This window comes from Corythoichthys intestinalis, chromosome 17 (assembly GCF_030265065.1).
Source record: "Corythoichthys intestinalis isolate RoL2023-P3 chromosome 17, ASM3026506v1, whole genome shotgun sequence".
In the NCBI taxonomy this organism is placed as follows: Eukaryota; Metazoa; Chordata; class Actinopteri; order Syngnathiformes; family Syngnathidae; genus Corythoichthys; species Corythoichthys intestinalis.
In genome coordinates this window covers 3,247,686-3,266,325 of record NC_080411.1, presented here as the reverse complement: position 1 = coordinate 3,266,325, position 18,640 = coordinate 3,247,686, and the positions used below count along the sequence as shown (strand labels likewise).

Sequence of the window (18,640 nt, the reverse complement as noted above, 5' to 3'; positions counted from 1 at the left end):
TGAGTTCACAACTTGGCATTTGACAGCATACGTGCCGTGTACCTCCTCACCAGCTGTTTGCTCGCCATTCATTCACTTGTGCATTTGATCGCTATTTTGTTATACTCCCGCTTTTTCGGTGAGGTATTTTGTGTTCATTGGTTATTGGATCGTTTTTGTTCTCCACTGTAAATAAGAGCACCGTAGCAGTAGAGGTAAACTGCCGTTTTCGTTCAACCCGTTTTGTTTAGTGTAGAAGCCAGGGTAGTGGCTGTATTGTTTTTTCTTTTTTACGATCAGGGTTTACTTAGCGGGTGGGGTTCAAGTGTAGTTTCATTTTGTGTGTTGTTTTGGCCTGGGCTTAAGCTGAAGCCAGCTTCTTCCGCATTTTGTATATTTTGTTCAGTGCGAGTTCCACTTGCGTGAATAAATTTGTGTCCACTTGCAACTTGTATGCATGGCTTGTTTTATGTTATGCCCTTAGCAGCCGTCCGTGGGACGTAACAGTGGGATTATGGGAAGCATGAGGGGGCATTCCGCGCTTGCGTTAAATGCGTCAAATATTTTAACGTGATTTATTTAAAAAATTAATTCCCGCCCATTAACGCGCTAAATTCGACAGCACTTTACATTACGTCAGAAACTCGTTCGGTACGCCACCGTACCGAACCAAGGACCACGTACCGAAACGGTTCAATACAAATACATGTACCATTACACCCTTAATATATATATATACAGTATGTATCCATCTCCATCCATGTACCAGTTTATAATGCGCACCATGATTTTACAAGTTGATTTTGGGGGGGAAAAGTGCGCGTTATATTCGGGAAATTATGGCAATCACTATTGAATAGCTATAGAATTTAAATAATTCCTTTACTAAATATATAATTTAAATATAAAGAAATACTAAGTAGTCATAATTTACAATTCCTTTACTAAATATATTAATTCAAATATAAAAAAAATACTAAAAAGTCATAATTTACAATTTAGCAGTGTTGCATACTTATCATCATGCATCATACGTATTACGTAAAGTTTTTAAAAGTTGCCTCATAATATTTTTTTTTCTCCATATTATGAATTTTATCTCGCAATACATAGTTATGTAGTTGTAATATTACAATTTAGCTGCGCTGCATCCATTTATATTACATGAAGTATGAAAAATTTACATATGACTTTTTCCTTATTTAGAATTTCATCTCGTAAATTACGACTTTTCTTTATATGCTATACCATATGATAATATACGGTAATGAAGGCGTATATATGTGTGTAAAATACAGTATCAATTTATATACGGTATATTTTAAGGGATCCACGGATACACTTGTAGTTCTCAAAAGATAAATGTTATTATGGGTTAAAATAATTTAATATAAAATCCCCTCTTGATGTTTTCGTTTTTATACAATTTGTGAAATTAGTTTAACGAGTAGGTCGCCATTGTTGTTGACGTCGCAGGGCAGTGACGTCACATGGCCATTGGCCACATTGCCGGACTTCCACCGTGTCACTCTTTAACTACATTAACATGCCATCGGTTCTGTCTTTCCAATTTGAACCCAAGTGGAACATTAATGTGAAGGACAACAAAAGCAAAACGACCAGGAAAGACGGGAGTCGAGTAGCGTTCATGTGTCAACTTCGCTAGTGACAGCACTCCCCTGCTCTAGTGACGAGGGCAGGAGAGTGTTTGTTGTCAAAAACTGTTTGCAGATCTTCACAGTAAACTGTTGTGTGATCCAGCCTATTCCAATATTATTATATAGATAGTTAGCATCCAGAGCTGCCTTGTGCTTTACATATGATTAGGGCATACAGTGAAACACAGCAGTTTGATTATTTTTGCGGCTAACCCAGGGCCGTGCATCACAATACACAAAAACATTTGCCTCTACCGAGACGTCTAATGACGTCTAATGACATCTTACCTTATTTTGGTCACGCAAGAGAAGATGTCCAGATTATTGATCATCCTGCCGGTTGCTTCCCGGTGAATAAGCGACGCGGAATACGAATAAATGTATTAATGCTCTACAGATTATAACGACGCCTTATTTTGCACATTGAGATCTAAGAGTCAGAGAAAGACGAGTGGACAAAGGCGTTCAGATTCGTAGCTCGGACCGCGCCATTGATTGGCATAAGCTTTGGCAATTCCTTCGCAACTATCATATAGTGAAAATACAAAAATAATTTTCATATTTTTCAAAAAAATGTTGACAAAAAGAAAAGCGCTTCAATCTGTATTAAAGAGGCCCTATTTTCACACAGTTAAACAACAATGCAAAGAGAACTGGCATTCACAAATTCCCAATCAAAATAGATATGCAAACTACACAAAACTTACTCAGACTTTGGTCAAACTCTATTTAAACATTTTAGCAACTCGTTTAGCTCAATAAACACACCGGATGCAATATTTAGTCACAATATACAAACTATGATGCACGTTGTGAAGACAACACTCAAATGAATGAAAGGTTCAATGGACCCCTAGTAAACAGGAAACTACGGCGTCAGTTGAGGGGCAAAAGGCACTCATTGGCTTGATCTCTAACTCATTCACTCCCCGCCATTTTCACCGGAGAAAGGCCCTTCGCTCCCGGCCGTTTAACTGGATTTTGACTGATTTTGCAAGGCTACAGAAAATTATGTTCTACTGCTATATAAACATGAAACCCACCAAAAGAAATATTAGACTCTCTTCTTTCAGCAGAAAAAAGTACGTTCATATTTTTTTCCATTCTTTAGAAATCAGCATTAGAAAATAGCTTAGATTGATTAATTTTCTAATTTCTGATGAAAAAAACTGAGAAATTGAGCTTTTTGTGAAAGCATACATTTCAAACATAACTTATACACAGCTATTTTTTGCTTTAGTTACATCCCAAACATCTGAATGATTTCCTTTTACAAAATAACAGAAACAACAAGACAAATAGAGCTTTTGATAGCAAAGTAAAAATTCATTTACATATAACTAACTGAAAGCTGACACTATTGCGGCCGCGACAGCCGGTTAAACTTTTCCCTAATTGTTGCCCGTCTCAAAAAGATGAATTTTTTAGAGTCTCTGTGGGCTCTGCTCGTGAGCAGCACAGACTCAACGGCATCGAGTCGGGTCGTTCTGCTCGGTTGTTCAGCGCCTGGTATCCTGGGTGTCCTACCGGTTGCTCTGCTCGGTCATCCGCTCCTGCCTGGCATCCATTTGGTTGTCTTCCGCCGGCGCCCGGCTGTACGGCTTGGCCGTTCGTTGCCGTTGAATCAGGTTGCGGGTCTTACCAAATGCGCTACTGCCCTCCAGTGGCCAGTTTTATTGCTTTAAAATGGATTTTCAGCTTTTTGCTTTGGAGCTATTTTGAAAACAATTAAAACTGGAACGTATCGATACTAGGGCTGTCAAAATTATCGCGTTAACGGGCGGTAATTAATTTTTTAAATTAATCACGTTAAAATATTTGTCGCAATTAACGCACATGCCCCGCTCAAACAGATTAAAATGACAGCACAGGGTCATATGCACTTGCTACTTGTGTTTTTGGGAGTTTTGTCGCCCTCTGCTGGCAATTGGGTGCGACTGATTTTATGGGTTCAGCACCATGAGAATTGTGTAATTATTGACATCAACAATGGTGAGCTACTAGTTTATTTTTTGATTGAAAATTTTACAAATTTTATTAAAACGAAAACATTAAGAGGGGTTTTAATATAACATTTCTATAACTTGTACTAACATTTATCTTTTAAGAACTGCAAGTCTTTCTATCCATGGATCGCTTTAACAGAATGTTAATGTTAATGCCATCTTGTTGATTTATTGTTATAATAAATACAGTACTTATGTACCGTATGATGAATGTATATACAGTGATACCTCAGCTCACGAACGCTTAAGATCACGAACTTTTCGTCTCAAGAGCATTAAATTCGCGAGCATATAGTCTCTGCTGACGAACTAGTTTTCGACGGACGAACCAAACCACGCGGTCGAACAGCGCCACGAGAAGCTGACGCAGTTCGTCCCCTCCCTTTCGTAGAGTGCGGACGTGGTTTGTGTTTGATAGACATTATGGACCATATTGAGTGTACTTTTGCTATTATGGGACCGAAAAAGAGTTACCTACAGTCATTATATAGGTGACTCGTGTTACAAATTCGCCCTCGACTGGTAATTGGCGGTGCTTTCAGCTTCCCACCGTAGTGAGAAGTGGACCGGCGAGTCACGTTGGCTCGTTGTCGTCGCTTGTCTTCGGTTTGCCCGATTTCCTCTCCAGAAAGGTGGCGGCGTGCATACAAACACCCAGAGGCGTCGGATGGCTTTTTGTGGGCACTTTTATTAACAACCAAAAGCATGTGTGGGACACAGCGCTGGAGTCTATGCTAACTGCGCACTTTGCCGGTAACACTCTCCTTCCAAACAGTAACTCCCTCCCTCCCTCCTCCTCCCACTCCATTCCATCAAGCCATCAACTACCATCACAAAGGTAAATAAAACGACTTTATTCTACAGTACAGTTTATTTCTTTAATTATAATACAATAGCACATTTATTATACATAAAATAAGGTATATTTTTGTGTAGTTATAAGGCTTATTTAGTAGAAAATTATGTTTTATGGGGACCTGGGAACGGATTATTCTCATTTTAATGGTTTCTTATGGGAAATAAATGTTTCCGGAGACGAACTTTTTGCCTTACACACACTTTCTGGGAACCAATTATGTTCGTGAGCTGAGGTATCACTGTATTGTGTCTTAACTTTCCAATCCAACATTAATTTACAGAAAAATATGGCATATTTTATAGATGGATGAATGTATATATTATGTCTTGTCTTTCCAATCCAACATTAATTTACAGAAAAATATGGCATATTTTATAGATGGTTTGAATTGCGATTAATCACGATGAATTAATTTTTAAGCTGTGATTAACTCGATTAAAAATTTTAATCGTTTGACAGACCTAATTTATACGTTTTTGGGAGCAAATGAGTTGATTTAAAACTCACCGTTGACACCCTGTGGTGTATTTAAATCACTGCATTACATAGTTAAAGAGTGACACTGTGGAAGTACGGCAGGAGACCCATGTGATGTCACCGCCCTGCGACGTCAACTCAACAACAATGGCGAGCAACTAGTTGTTTTTTTATTTAAAATTTTACAAATTTTTATTAAACGAAAACATTAAGAGGGGTTTTAATATCAAATTATTATGACTCGTACCAACATTTATCTTTTAAGAACTACATGTCTTTCAATCTGTTATACCCTTTAATGTGTGTATATCCTTCCTTTTGCCTCTTGGTATTGATGCGAGAGACATAAGTAATGGCTAAAAGGGGGTCCAAAAACCATAATGAAATCCATATGTAGAAAATATAGACTGGTAAAAATTATGTTGGTCCCCCAGACCTCCGAGTACATCATCCAGGCGTACAAGTACGGCGCCTTCGAGAAGATCCCAGAGTTCATCGCCCTCAGGAACCGACTCAACCAGTCGCTGCACTTTGCCCAAGTCCGCACCGAGAGGATGCTGCTGGACTTGTTGTTGGAGGCCGACATGTGAGCAGCCGCGACCCATGGAAGAATCTTGTCGTCTCTCTTCAACGCGTTGACCGCTAATGCCGTTTTTCAGTGTGTCCAGTCTGGAAGAGAGCGTGAAGGCCATGTGTTTGTCCGCGGAGGAGGACGACATTCCCTGGGACAGCATGAGAGACAACAGAGACCTCACAGTCTTCACCTGCTGGGACCCAAAAGAGCGGTACGCAACACTCGCGGGACCCTTCGTGCCAGAAACGAATTATGCAAATGAACAAGGGCTGTCAAAATTATCGCGCTAACGGGCGGTAATTAATTTTTTAAAATTAATCACGTTAAAATATTTGACGCAATTAACGCAAATGCCCCGCTCAAACAGATTAAAATGACAGCAGTGTAATGTCCACTTGTTACTTGTTTTTTGTTGTTTGGCGCCCTCTGCTGGCGCTTGGGTCCAAGTGATTTTATGGGTTTGTGGAGTGAGCAAGTTGTAATTATTGACATCAACAATGGCAAGCTACTAGTTTATATTTTGATTGCAAATTTTGCAAATTTTAATAAAACGAAAACATTAAGAGGGGTTTTAATATGAAATTTCTATAACTTGTACTAACATTTATCTTTAGGAACTACAAGTTTTTCTATCCATGGATCGCGTTGAGAATGTTAATAATGTTAATGCCATCTTGTTGATTTGTTATAATAAACAAATACAGTACTTATTAGGCCTGAACGATATTGGAAAAAAAACTATTGTTGCGATTTTTGGGGGGTTTGCGATATATTGCGATATTGCGGGAAAAAAAAAAAAAAAAATTTTTTTCTAAAGAAATTCTCACTTGATGACTTGAATAGCTGTTTGGAAAGACTTTGGATGACTCACCATCACCACAGTGTACAGTGATCCCTCGTTTTTCGCGGTTAATGGCGACCAGAACCCGCCGCGATAAGTGAAAAACCGCGAAGTAGCGCATCTCCCCCCCAATATTATTATTATTTTTTTTTGTGTGTGTTTTTTGTTCTCAGTGTATTTATTCAGATTTTGCATTGGAAAGAGATACATTTAAGACATGTTTTTTTTCTCACTTTTTCCCCCAAAGTGATTTAAAAAATGTATATAATTTTTTTTTTAAGCATTTCATATGTCAAAATTATTATCACTTTTAAACATAAGTGTCCAACCAAATCATTTTTGAACAAGAATAAAGTACTGTAGTAGATAAATGTTTGGCTTTATTAAATGCTTCTGTTTATCTACCTTAGCTGTGAGTGTTGGAGTGACATGTAGAAATTTCTAACTCCTCATGATCACTTCTGGCATTTATGTCTCCAACGTCTCCACACACACACACATTCATTCCAGCGCGGCTTCCTTGCAGAAACTGTTTAACAAGTTAAACGATGATTGACAGATGCCTGTGTGACGTCTGCTTCTTTGGCCAGATGAAAGCCATCGTTAACTTTAATAAGCAAGTGCCGCAGTGAGAGGAACAAAGGGCTGGGAAAAGGAGGGTGTGAGGCTGTGCGCAGAGTATAAAGCAAGGCATATATGGATAAAAGAAAAAAAAAAAAAACTATCGCACGTGCATGCGATGGGGCTATCGCGCACTTGCACATCGCGATGGCAATGTTTAAACGATATATCGTTCAGGCTTAGTACTTATGTACCGTATGTTGAATGTATGTATCCGCCTTGTGTCTTATCTTTCCATTCCAACAATAATTTACAGAAAAATATGGCCTATTTTCTACATGGTTTGAATTGCGATTAATTACGATTAATTTTTAAGCTGTAATTAACTCGATTCAAAATTCTAATCGTTTGACAGCCCTAAAATGAACATCAACAAGCCGAGTCATGTCCTCATTTTTCCTTTGTGATGTTAGAATGCACAGATTGATGATAAAATGAGGTCCGTCGCAAAAGTCAGAGTAAATTCGTAATTACTGAATACATTCTTCATTCAATCCAGGAGGTTGAGCGAGGAGCATCGGCGGCGCTCCTTGGAGGAGGAGCGTGCGTGGCTGCGGTGGCGCTCTCTCACGCTGCGCCTCCTGGCCCTGGTGGCGGGGCTGGGGCGGAGAGCCTCTCCGCAGAACTCTCCGCCGGCCGCCGAGAACGGCGTGGCCGACAAGACGTCGACGCTACGCGGCCTCCTGGCGCAGCTGAGCCAGACCTTGCAGACGTTAGCTCGGCTGGCCGAGAAACGCGTACAGGTAAAAAAAATAGTTTTCCGCTTGCGCTCTGTCCCGTGCGTGTTGCCCACGCTTCTTTGTGATTGCAGTACCCGTTCCTGGGACCGCCGGCCTCCCGTCTGGCCGGTGCCCTGTCCAGCGGCAGCTGCCAGTGTCAAGCGGCGGCTCTGCAGCTTTCGCTCCACGTGCACGAGCTGGACGCCGTCGGACTCGGTGAGCGCCCGCCCCAAATGTTGTTCGTTCAACTGTTGTTAATTAGAGGCGTGCGAAACTTCCGATTCTTATATCATTCGCGATTCGGCCGTGGAAGATTCGAGAACGAGCAGAACTAAAACACAATCGTCGTGGTTTCTGGGACACGATGAGGAACGGACCGAGAGTAAAATCATGTTCAACTCATGCCGTTAGATTAAAAAAATAAATAATACCTGACTGCGGTCGATAGCGGCTTCAAACAACGCCCAATTGCTAGTTTGCTAGTTTCAAACATATGGCTCTAATAGATATCACGTGTATGTACAACTAGATACAGTAGGGTAAATAAGTATTTAGTCAACCACTAATTTAGATTTTTAAAGAATTTATTTGCAAATCATGGTGGAAAATAAGTATTTGGTCAATACCAAAAGTTCATCTCAATACTTTGTTATGTACCCTTTGTTGGCAATGACGGAGGGCCAACTTTTTCTGTAACTCTTCACAAGCTGTTTACACACTGTTGCTGGTATTTTGGCCCATTCGTCCTTGCAGATCTCCTCTAGAGCAGTGATGTTTTGGGGCTGTCGTTGGGCAACACGGACTTTCAACTCCTTCCACAGATTTTCTATGGGGTTGAGATCTGCAGACTGGCTAGGCCACTCCGGGACCTCGAAATGCTTCTTACGAAGCCACTCCTTTGTTGCCCTGGGTGTGTGTTTGGGATCATTGTCATGCTGAAAGACCCAGCCACGTCTCATCTTCAATGCCCTTGCTGATGGAAGGAGATTTTCACTCAAAATCTCTCGATACATGGCCACATTCATTCTTTCCTTTATACAGATCAGTCGTCCTGGTCCCTTTGCAGAAAAACAGCCCCAAAGCATGATGTTTCCACCCCCATGCTTCACAGTGGGTCTGTTGTTCTTCGGATACAATTCAGTTTTCTTTCTCCTCCAAACACGAGAACCTGTATTTCTACCAAAAAGTTCTATTTTGGTTTCATCTGACCATAACACATTCTCCCAGTCCTCTTCTGGATCATTCAAATGCTCTCTAGCGAACCGCAGACGGACCTGGACGTGTACTGGCTTCAGCAGGGGGACACGTCTGGCAGTTCAGGATTTGAGTCCCTGACGGCGCATTGTATTACTGATTGTAGCTTTTGTTAATGTAGTCCCAGCTCTCTGTAGGTCATTCACTAGGTCCCCCCGTGTGGTTCTGGGATTTTTGCTTACCGTTCTTGTTATCATTTTGACACCACGGGGTGAGATCTTGCATGGAGCCCCAGATCGAGGGAGATTATCAGAGGTCTTGCATGCCTTCCATTTTCTAATAATTGCTCCCACAGTTGATTTCTTTACACCGAGTGAAGAGTTACAGAAAATGTTTGGCCTGTTATTGCCATCAAAGGGTACAAAACGAAGTATTGAGATGAACTTTTGTTATTGACCAAATACTTATTTTCCACTATGATTTGCAAAGAAATTCTTTAAAAATCAAACAATGTGATTTTCTGGGGGGTTTTTCAACTTCTGTCTCTCACAGTTGAGGTTCACCCATGTTGACAATTACAGGCCTCTCTAATCTTTTCAAGTAGGAGAACTTGCACAATTGGTTGTTGACTAAATACTTATTTGCCCCACTGTACGAAATGACAGACGGCGGCGGCGGTGTTAAAACATTTAAAGAGAACTAGATGCGAAATGACAGACTTGCTGTTTAGTAGTTGCCGCGTTGTAAACAGCCGCCATCTTAAAGCAGTAGACTTCTCTAGAAGGCTTTGTTGTAGCGAACCTAATTAACTTTTTATCTAAAACACTCCTAAATCGGCATATTCTTGACTTGAATCTATGTTTAAATGAAGAAACATTTTTCAAACTGTGACATGTCGAAAGTAGACACGAGGGAAATTATGGAATAACGGGAGCAATTTTAACAACTTTAACGGTTGATTCTAAAGATGTCCCGATCGATCGGGATGCATCGGGATGTCGATCGATCAGGTCCGATCACGTCATTTTCAAAGTATCGGAATCGGCAAAACCATATTGGACATGCCCTTTTTTTAATATATGTATATTTTTTATTTAAACCGTTTTCTAATTGTATTTAACGTTACAGACAAAATGTCTTACACTCATTCAGACTAGTTTTGGCTTAAAGTAGTGCTATCAAATTTATTGCGTTAACGGCAACGGTATTTAGTCACAATATACAAAGTCACATTTATCCTTTAAGAATTACAAGTGTCTCTATCCGTGGATCCCTCTCACAGAAAGAATGTTAATGTAAATGCCATCTTGAGGATTTATTGTCATAATAAACAAATACAGTACTTATGTACTGTATGTTGAATGTATATATTTGTCCGAGTTTTATTCATTTTTTTCTTAATGCATTGCAAAATGTATATGATCGGCAAAAATTATCGGGAATGATTGGAATTGAATCGGGGGCAAAAAAAAAAAGCAAATGGATTAGGAAATATCGGGATCGGCAGATACTCAAACTAAAACGATCGGGATCGGATCGGGAGCAAAAAAAACATGATCGGAACCACCTTAGTAACTTGATTCACATCATTAAATTAATTGAATGTAGTATAAAGCTGCTGATACAGAATGGGGACTTGAGTATTTTATATACTGTTTTTAACTGTTAACTTGCTAATAAAATATTAGTTTGGTTTAGCCTGAGACAATTTTAGAACAATTTTGGAACAAATGTACAAAACATTAGAAGCGGGCTTGGGGGGGGCGTAATCGATTTCTAATGGAATCGGAGCCTCTGAATCGTAATCATAATCGAATCGTTAGGTGCCCAAAGATTCCCACCTCTATTTTTAATTTGCTTTTTAAAAACTTCAAATGAGTTTATCACTAGAAGACGTCCAATCCATTTGAAGTGGGAGGGTGGCTGCGAATGAACGAGCCACTTCAAATGGATTGGACGTTGATCGCTGTCAATGGCAGCTAATGAGTTAAATATTAAAACTTGTACCTCGGCTGGCCAAGATGCACCAACTAGTTTATCACTAGTAGACTAATGAGCATCGTCAACAAACTGAGTAGTGTCCTCTTCATTTCTATACAGTGTTAGAATGCACGTATTGATCGTAAAATGAGATTATCCCTTTAACATCTGAATTTGCATGCCTTTGATGTTGCCTTTATATTTAAAGAAAACATTGTTCACAATGGCATGGTTGGGCCCCTTTTTTCAGGATGCCATAACCTTCATGTCCTAACTGTTGTTTTATTCACTGACCAATTATAATCAACATTTTGGACCCAAAAAGACAACAACAACAAAAAAAACCTAAATGTTTTTCTCTACCTGCGCAGACGACTCATCGGAACTCCAAACTCAGATGTGTAATGCCTTCAAGTCGCTCACTGTTCAGCTTCAAGGTGCTCGCCGTCACTTAGCCGCAATTCCTCTGTCGCCACGTCTCGGTCTTCACCTCCCTCTTGTTTTATCTGCTGCAGAAATGCTGAATAAATGCAAAGGAGACGTACTGGACATCAAAGATGGACAGTTTAAAATCAACCCCTCTTTATTAGAAAACCTCATCTTCTTCATGGAAGTGAGTAGAATCCCTCATCAATGTTGATAGTCCATTTTCGATGAAAAATGCTCCAAATGTTCTTTTCTCAGACTAATAGTGCATATACAGCTGCTGAATGGTAAATATTTTATAATTTATGGACACCCTCCTTCCCGATTAAAAAATGGAATATGATGAAAACCTTTTATATTATGAAAATGATAATGAATAAAATAAACATTCCATGATACTAATTTTTTTTTTGCAAAGGGTTTGCATAATTTTTCATTTTCTTGTTACATCAAAAAAACATTAACATTGAACTTTTATTGTTTTAAAAAACAACATGGTAAAAAATACATATTTTCTTTAAAAATCTTTTTAAAAAAATGTTCTAATTTAAAAAAAAAAAAAAAAAAAAAAGGGGGGAAATATTATGTGAACTCTTTCAGTGTCATTGAGGATGATAGACGTCCAATCATCTGCTATGAATTTCACCGTGTACTAGTTTGTCACTAATACACGTCCAATACATCCATATGGATTGGACGTACTATGGTGATAAATCCAAATGAGATATTCCAGTCACTGGTCAGCTTGTGCGCTCCCACACAGACGGTGTGTGTGGTCTTGTGGGTCGCCGGCTACTGCACCAAAGTCCTTCGGCCGCTTAAGTCCAGCCTACAGAAGAAAAAGAAGAAGAAAAAGGACACTGGCGTGGCTCAGGTAAATACCTCTTCCGCTTCATAAGATTTCAAATGGATCAGACTTCCATCGCGTTTAATGGGTGTTAATTAAGTCATTCCTGTGCAGTGTTAGAATGCAGATCTATTAAACAATTACTTAAATGTATAAGCTGACAGTTGCTATCAAAATCATTGATCAGGCGGGAAATTATTCCATAGACTAGGAGATCCTACGGATCACCTAAATGGACATCGACAGAAATAAAATACATTTAAGCAATCTGGTGCGCACCAGGAAGAGTCTGGTCAACATTAGCATGCAACTGTAACCTGTATTTTGCACTGTTAATAACCAATGTTTATAACTGAATGCTATCACGTCACTTTACCTATAACACTGCGGCGGTCAAATGGACGCATACTATTAACTGAAATCTGTTTTTCTTTTTGCACTGTTAATAACCAATATTTATGACTGAATGCTGCTATCACAAGTCACTTTACCTATACTGCAAGAGTATCACTATTACAAGTCTTTTTTAATATTGTGTTTTACTGTGTACATACTTTTGAATCCATTGTGTGTGTGTGCACTCTATGGGGCAGCTTTGAATCTCATGACACTTTGTGTAATGACAATAAAGGTGTTCTATTCTATATAGCATTTAAGCTAGCTGACATGGACAGAAATTAATTCAAATAATCTGGTGGTGCGCACTAGCTTTTATCTGGTGCGCACCAGATAGTTTCAGGTGCGCATGAGAAACAATCTGGTAAACATTAGCATTATATAGCATTTAAGCTAGTGGACATCGACGGAAATAAATTTGAGCAATCTGGTGCACACCAGTTTTTATCTGGTGTGCACCAGATTGTTTCTCGTGGGCACCAGAAACTATCTGGTAAACATTAGAAACAGCCTGGTGCGCACCAGTCTGGTTAACACTAGCATCATATAGCATTTAAGCTAGCGTACATGGACAGAAATTAATTCAAATAATCTGGTGCACACCAGATAGTTTCTGGTGCGCACTAGAAACAATCTGGTAAACATTACAAACAGCCTGGTGCGCACCAGAAAGAGTCTGGTAAACATTAGCATGATATAGCATTTAAGCTAGTGGACATCGACAGAATCTGGTGCGCACCAGAAACTATCTGGTAAACATTAGAAACAGCCTGGTGCGCACTCGAAACAATCTGGTAAACACAAGCATTATATAGCATTCAAGCTAGCGTACTTTTGCTATGCAAAAATGCAACAATACTTGTGTACTTTTGTTCCCCTTAACGTCCTGAATTTTTTGATGTATAAATTCAGATTTCAGATATGATTTTTATTAAAAGTTTTAAACAATGAAAGGGGGGGGGGGGGTCTTTTTTTCTTTTTCTTTTTACAGGTTCTTTTATTCTCTTAACAAACAGGAGATGTCGACAAACAATTCGGGAACAAAAAGAAAGCAATTATCACCTAAGATACAGTGGTGCAAATAAGTATTTGGTCACCACTAATTGTGCAAGTTCTCCCACTTGAAAATATTAGAGAGGCCTGTAATTGTCAACATGGGTAAACCTCAACCTTGACAGACAGAATGTAGAAAAAAAAAAAACAGAAAATCAGTTTTATTTTTAAAGAACTTATTTGCAAATCATGGTGGAAAATAAGTATTTGGTCAATACCAAAAGTTCATCTCAATACTTTGTTATCTACCCTTTGTTGGCAATAACGGAGGCCAAACATTTTCTGTAACTCTTCACAAGCTTTTCACACACTGTTGCTGGTATTTTAGCCCTTTCCTTCATGCAGATCTCCTCTAGAGCAGTGAGTTTGGGGCTGTTATTGGGCAACACAGACTTTCAACTCCCTCCACAGATTTTCTATGGGGTTGAGATCTGGAGACTGGCTAGGCCACTCCGGGACCTTGAAATGCTTCTTACGAAGCCACTCCTTTGTTGCCCTGGCTGTGTGTTTGGGATCATTGTCATGCTGAAAGACCCAGCCACGTCTCATCTTCAATGCCCTTTTCTAATGGAAGGAGATTTTCACTCAAAATCTCTTGATACATGGCCCCATTTATTCTTTCATTTACACAGATCAGTCGTCCTGACCCCTTTGCAGAAAATCACCCCCAAAATATATTTCCACCCCCATGCTTCACAGTGGGTATGGTGTTCTTCGGATGCAATTCAGTATTCTCTCTCTTCCAAACATGAGAACCTGTGTTTCTACCAAAAAGTTCTATTTTGGTTTCATCTGACCATAACACATTCTCCCAGTCCTTTTCTGTATCATCCAAATGCTCTCTAGCGAACCGCAGACGGGCCTGGACGTGTACTGGCTTCAGCAGGTGGACACGTCTGGCAGTGCAGGATTTGAGTCCCTGGCGGCGCATTGTGTTACTGATAGTAGCCTTTGGTACTGTGTTCCCAGCTCTCTGTAGGTCATTCACTAGGTCCGCCTGTGTGGTTCTGGGATTTTTGCTCACCGTTCTTGTTATCATTTTGATGCCACGGGGTGAGATCTTTCATGGGGCCCCAGATCGAGGGAGATTTTCAGTGGTCTTGTATGTCTTCCATTTTCTAATAATTGATCCCACAGTTGATTTCTTTGCACCAAGCGTTTTACCTATTGCAGATTCAGTCTTCCCAGCCTGGTGCAGGTCTACAATTTTGTCTCTGGTGTCCTTCGACAGCTCTTTGGTCTTGCCCATAGTGGAGTTCGGAGTGTGTCTGACTGAGATTGTGGAGAGGTGTGTTTTATACCGATAGAGTTAAAACAGGTGCCATTAATACAGGTAACGAGTGGAGCATCGTTAGACCTTGTTAGAAGAAGTTAGACCTTTTTTGGCAGCCAGAAATTTTGCTTGTTTATAGGTGACCAAATACTTATTTTCCACTCTAATTTGGAAATAAATTCTTTAAAAATCAAACAATGTGATTTTCTGTTTTTTTTCCCACATTCTGTCTCTCATGGTTGAGGTTTACCCATGTTGACAATTACAGGCCTCTAATCTTTTCAAGTAGGAGAACTTGCACAATTGGTGGTTGACTAAATAATTATTTGCCCCACTGTAAATCTACAACAAATAAACATTTTTGGCTTAACGGTATTTTTTGCGTATCAAACAAGAGAGCCGGCGTTGCATGAGAATTCGTCGTTTTGGTGTTGGAACGATGTCGAACGGCCGGGTGGTGTGCTGAATAAACGCCATTGAGCCTGCTGTGAATTGAAATGAGTTTGTCACATGTAGATTTACCCAACTTCCCCGCAGCCGGCGGTGGTGTGCGGCTTCCAGGAACTGACGGCGAGCTTGCAGGACGTGCTGGCCCGAGCCCTGGAACACATTAAGGCGCAGGAAGTTGGAATCGCGGCGCTCAAGATGGCCGACTTGTCCCTGGACGGATCCACAGAGGTTGGTCGCTCCCTCAAATCGTAAAGACCTGCCCTCTCGGCCGGCAGCCGATGCTCATCTTTAAGCAACGTTGACAGCGCTAGGCGTCCAATCCGTTTGGACCTGGAAGGAAAAATCCAGTTTCGATTATTTGGGCCTCCAAATAAGGGATTGGACATCTGGCGTCATCAATGGCAGCCAATTAGTGCCCTATAAGAGTTAAACTACATATATATATATATATGGCGGAAAATACTCAGGTGACTTGAAGTTCCGCTCTGAGACCCCCAAATTGGCCAAATTTCAAAATGGTCCTAGTATATGCATGTGTGATACATCATTGGAAAGCTTAAAATCTCAATTTCCTGGGGGAAGACAAATTTTGAACTGGAGGGCATTTAAATTTTTTTTTTTTTTTTTTTTAAAAACAGCAAAACCCTACCTGGAGGTGAGAGCACCCGAGAGCAGAATACTTACCTTGTTTCGATCCAAAAATTCCATGTACCATGTATCACCGCGTGTCAAGACACAGCTGTGAATGGCCACAGCTGGATTTTTGGGGGGATTTTATGGGTGAAACATGGTAATATAACATAGGTCACGATGCAGAAATCGCAGACATCAAGGAGTGGTCAAGATTTTCTTTTTCATATATTTGCCCTGTTAAATGTTTTTTTTCTTCCTTTTTTTATTGTTTGGATCAATTATTTATCTTCTAACATGTCAGAAAATGCGACAGTAACAAAAAAAATACAATAAGTGATAGTTATGAGGTAGATATCCTTGACTTTTACAGACACCAATTTTTTTCATTGTGACGTAATTTGTTTATTTAAAATATGTATGCGGGTGAATAATTTAAGTCGTTTTTTTTTTTTTTTTTTTTTTTAAACAAAATATTAGATATCAATGATTCTAAGCTAAAAATGACATTTTGAATAATAAATATAATTACTTACCTTTTTATGGCTGGGTTGAAAGAAAAGTGGTTGCGCGACGTCTTTAAGTGGGGGTTTCCAGGGTAAAATGGTCAAATTAAAAATAGTTCGGGAACTTAATGCGCCATGAATCTGCTATGGCAGCATATAGACATATTGTTCTATCAAATGCAACAATTCTTTTGGCTTAAAATGCAGCAGTTTATTTTAAAGAAACTGCTTTTTCAGCCTTGTTTGTGTTTTCCGCCATATATATTTGTGTATGAAAGGGTTAAATGCATAGAGGGAAAAAAAAAGTTCAGAATGAAAAATGAGCTATTTGCGTTGATTTCAGGAGGAGTCGTCGTTCACTCGTGCGGCCACAGACAAGCTGCAGAGCAGTCACCTGCGTTCACTGCAGGAGGTGTCGGAACTGCTGAGGAAACGAGCAGATACTCTCAAGAACCTCAAGATCTAAAGACGGATCCCGGAACGCGTTCAACACTTCTCACGTACGAGCGGGCACGCCCGCCGCGGCCTACCGCGACCTGGCACGGCGCACTGTCATTCACGTGCCGTTATTATTATTTTTTTTTTAGCCCAACTAGTAAATTATTGTACATAATATCACAGAGTTCAACAAACCACTATTTCCGTCTTTGCTCGCTCACTCGTTGGCGGGCGCTCCAGATGACACCTTTGTTTGTCGTGCGTGTCTTAAGGACGTCGAGCACCTCCATCGTCGCAGTATTAAAACCAGCAAAACGCAACCTTTTTTATTTTTTTTTATTTTACTTGCACCCAAAGGCACTGAGCGTGCGCTGGATTCTTCTTCTGGATGTTTACACCACCAGCAGCTGTCTAACTTGTTTGCTGCCATTTTGACTTACAAGAAATGCAAAACCAAGATAATTAATACCAAAAAAGTAGAATATATATTTTCTGAATTCAAAAAGAGAACGAATAGAGGGGAAAAAAATAACCCAAAAAGAAACAACAGAACAACCCCCCCAAAAAGTGGAAAAATTAAGGAATAGCAGGAAAAAAAGACATAACAAAAGACACAAAAATTCTGGGAAAAAAATGTGGAAAAATACGGAGCCCCTAAAGGGACATCGACAGAAATTAAGCAATTTGGTGTGCATTACAAACAATCTGGTAAACATTAGCATTTAAGTTAGCGGACTTTGGATTTGCAAGTTAGCCAGTTGTTGTAAACATTAGCATTTGGCCATGCTAGTTAGCCAATTGCAACAATCCGCTTGCTTAAATGCTATATAACGCTAATTACAATAATTGGCTAACTTTGATAGCCAAAGTCCGCTAGTTTAAATATTATATAGCTTTTATTTTAGAGGACTTTTGCTATGCAAGTTAGCCAATGGCAACATAGCAACAATTGGCTAACTTGCCAAAGTCCGCTAACTTAAATGCAATATAATGCTAATGTTTACAACAATTGGCCAACATTTAAGCTTGCGGACTTTTGCTATGCAAGTTAGCAATTGTTGTAAACATTCACACTATATAGCATTTAAGCTAGCAAACTTTGGCTATGCGAGTCTCCCAGTTTAAATGCTATATATTATATAGCTAATGCTATCTAAATGGCTAACTTGCAGAGCCAAAGACGGCTAGCTTAAATGCTATATAATGCTAATGTTTACAACAATTGGCTAACTTGCACAGCCAAAGTCCGCTAGAATAAAATGCTATATAAGAATTAAGCTTGCGGACTTTGGCTATGCAAGTTAGCCAATTGTTGTAATTAGCATTATATAGCATTTAAGCAAGCGGACTGTTGCAATTGGCTAACTTGCATAGCAGAAGTCCGCTTGGTTAAATGCAAATGTAATACTAATGTTTGCAACTTTTGCTATGCAAGTTGGCCAATTGCAGCAATGAAACAATTGGCTAACTTTCATTGTAAAAGTCCACTTAGTTAAATGCTATATAATGCTAATGTTTACAACAATTGACTAACTTGAATAGCAACAGTCCTCCATCTTAAATGTCATATATAGCTTATGCTATATAATTGGCTAACTTACATAGCAAAAGTCCGCTAGTTTAAATGCAATATAATGCTAATGTTTACAACAATTGACTAACATTTAAGCTTGTGGACTTTTGCTATGCAAGTTAGCCAGTTTTTGGAAACAT

General features: G+C 39.6%; 1 protein-coding gene across 2 annotated transcripts in view; it reads left to right on the top strand.

Annotated features, from left to right (window-relative positions):
- naa25 (N-alpha-acetyltransferase 25, NatB auxiliary subunit) overlaps nt 1-18,423 on the top strand; it is a 41,870-nt gene extending 23,447 nt beyond the window's left edge. The window contains exons 16-24 of one of the 2 annotated variants that reach the window (XM_057819539.1): nt 5,414-5,565; nt 5,639-5,764; nt 7,515-7,758; nt 7,827-7,950; nt 11,280-11,345; nt 11,424-11,521; nt 12,098-12,208; nt 15,420-15,581; nt 16,833-18,423. In XM_057819539.1, the coding sequence (XP_057675522.1) occupies nt 5,414-5,565; nt 5,639-5,764; nt 7,515-7,758; nt 7,827-7,950; nt 11,280-11,345; nt 11,424-11,521; nt 12,098-12,208; nt 15,420-15,581; nt 16,833-16,955 (1,206 nt within the window). In that variant the 3' untranslated portion in view covers nt 16,956-18,423. The remainder of the gene's footprint in view (nt 1-5,413; nt 5,566-5,638; nt 5,765-7,514; nt 7,759-7,826; nt 7,951-11,279; nt 11,346-11,423; nt 11,522-12,097; nt 12,209-15,419; nt 15,582-16,832) is intronic. The other variant, XM_057819540.1, reaches the window with a different exon arrangement.
- Nucleotides 18,424-18,640: the final 217 nt, after the last annotated feature.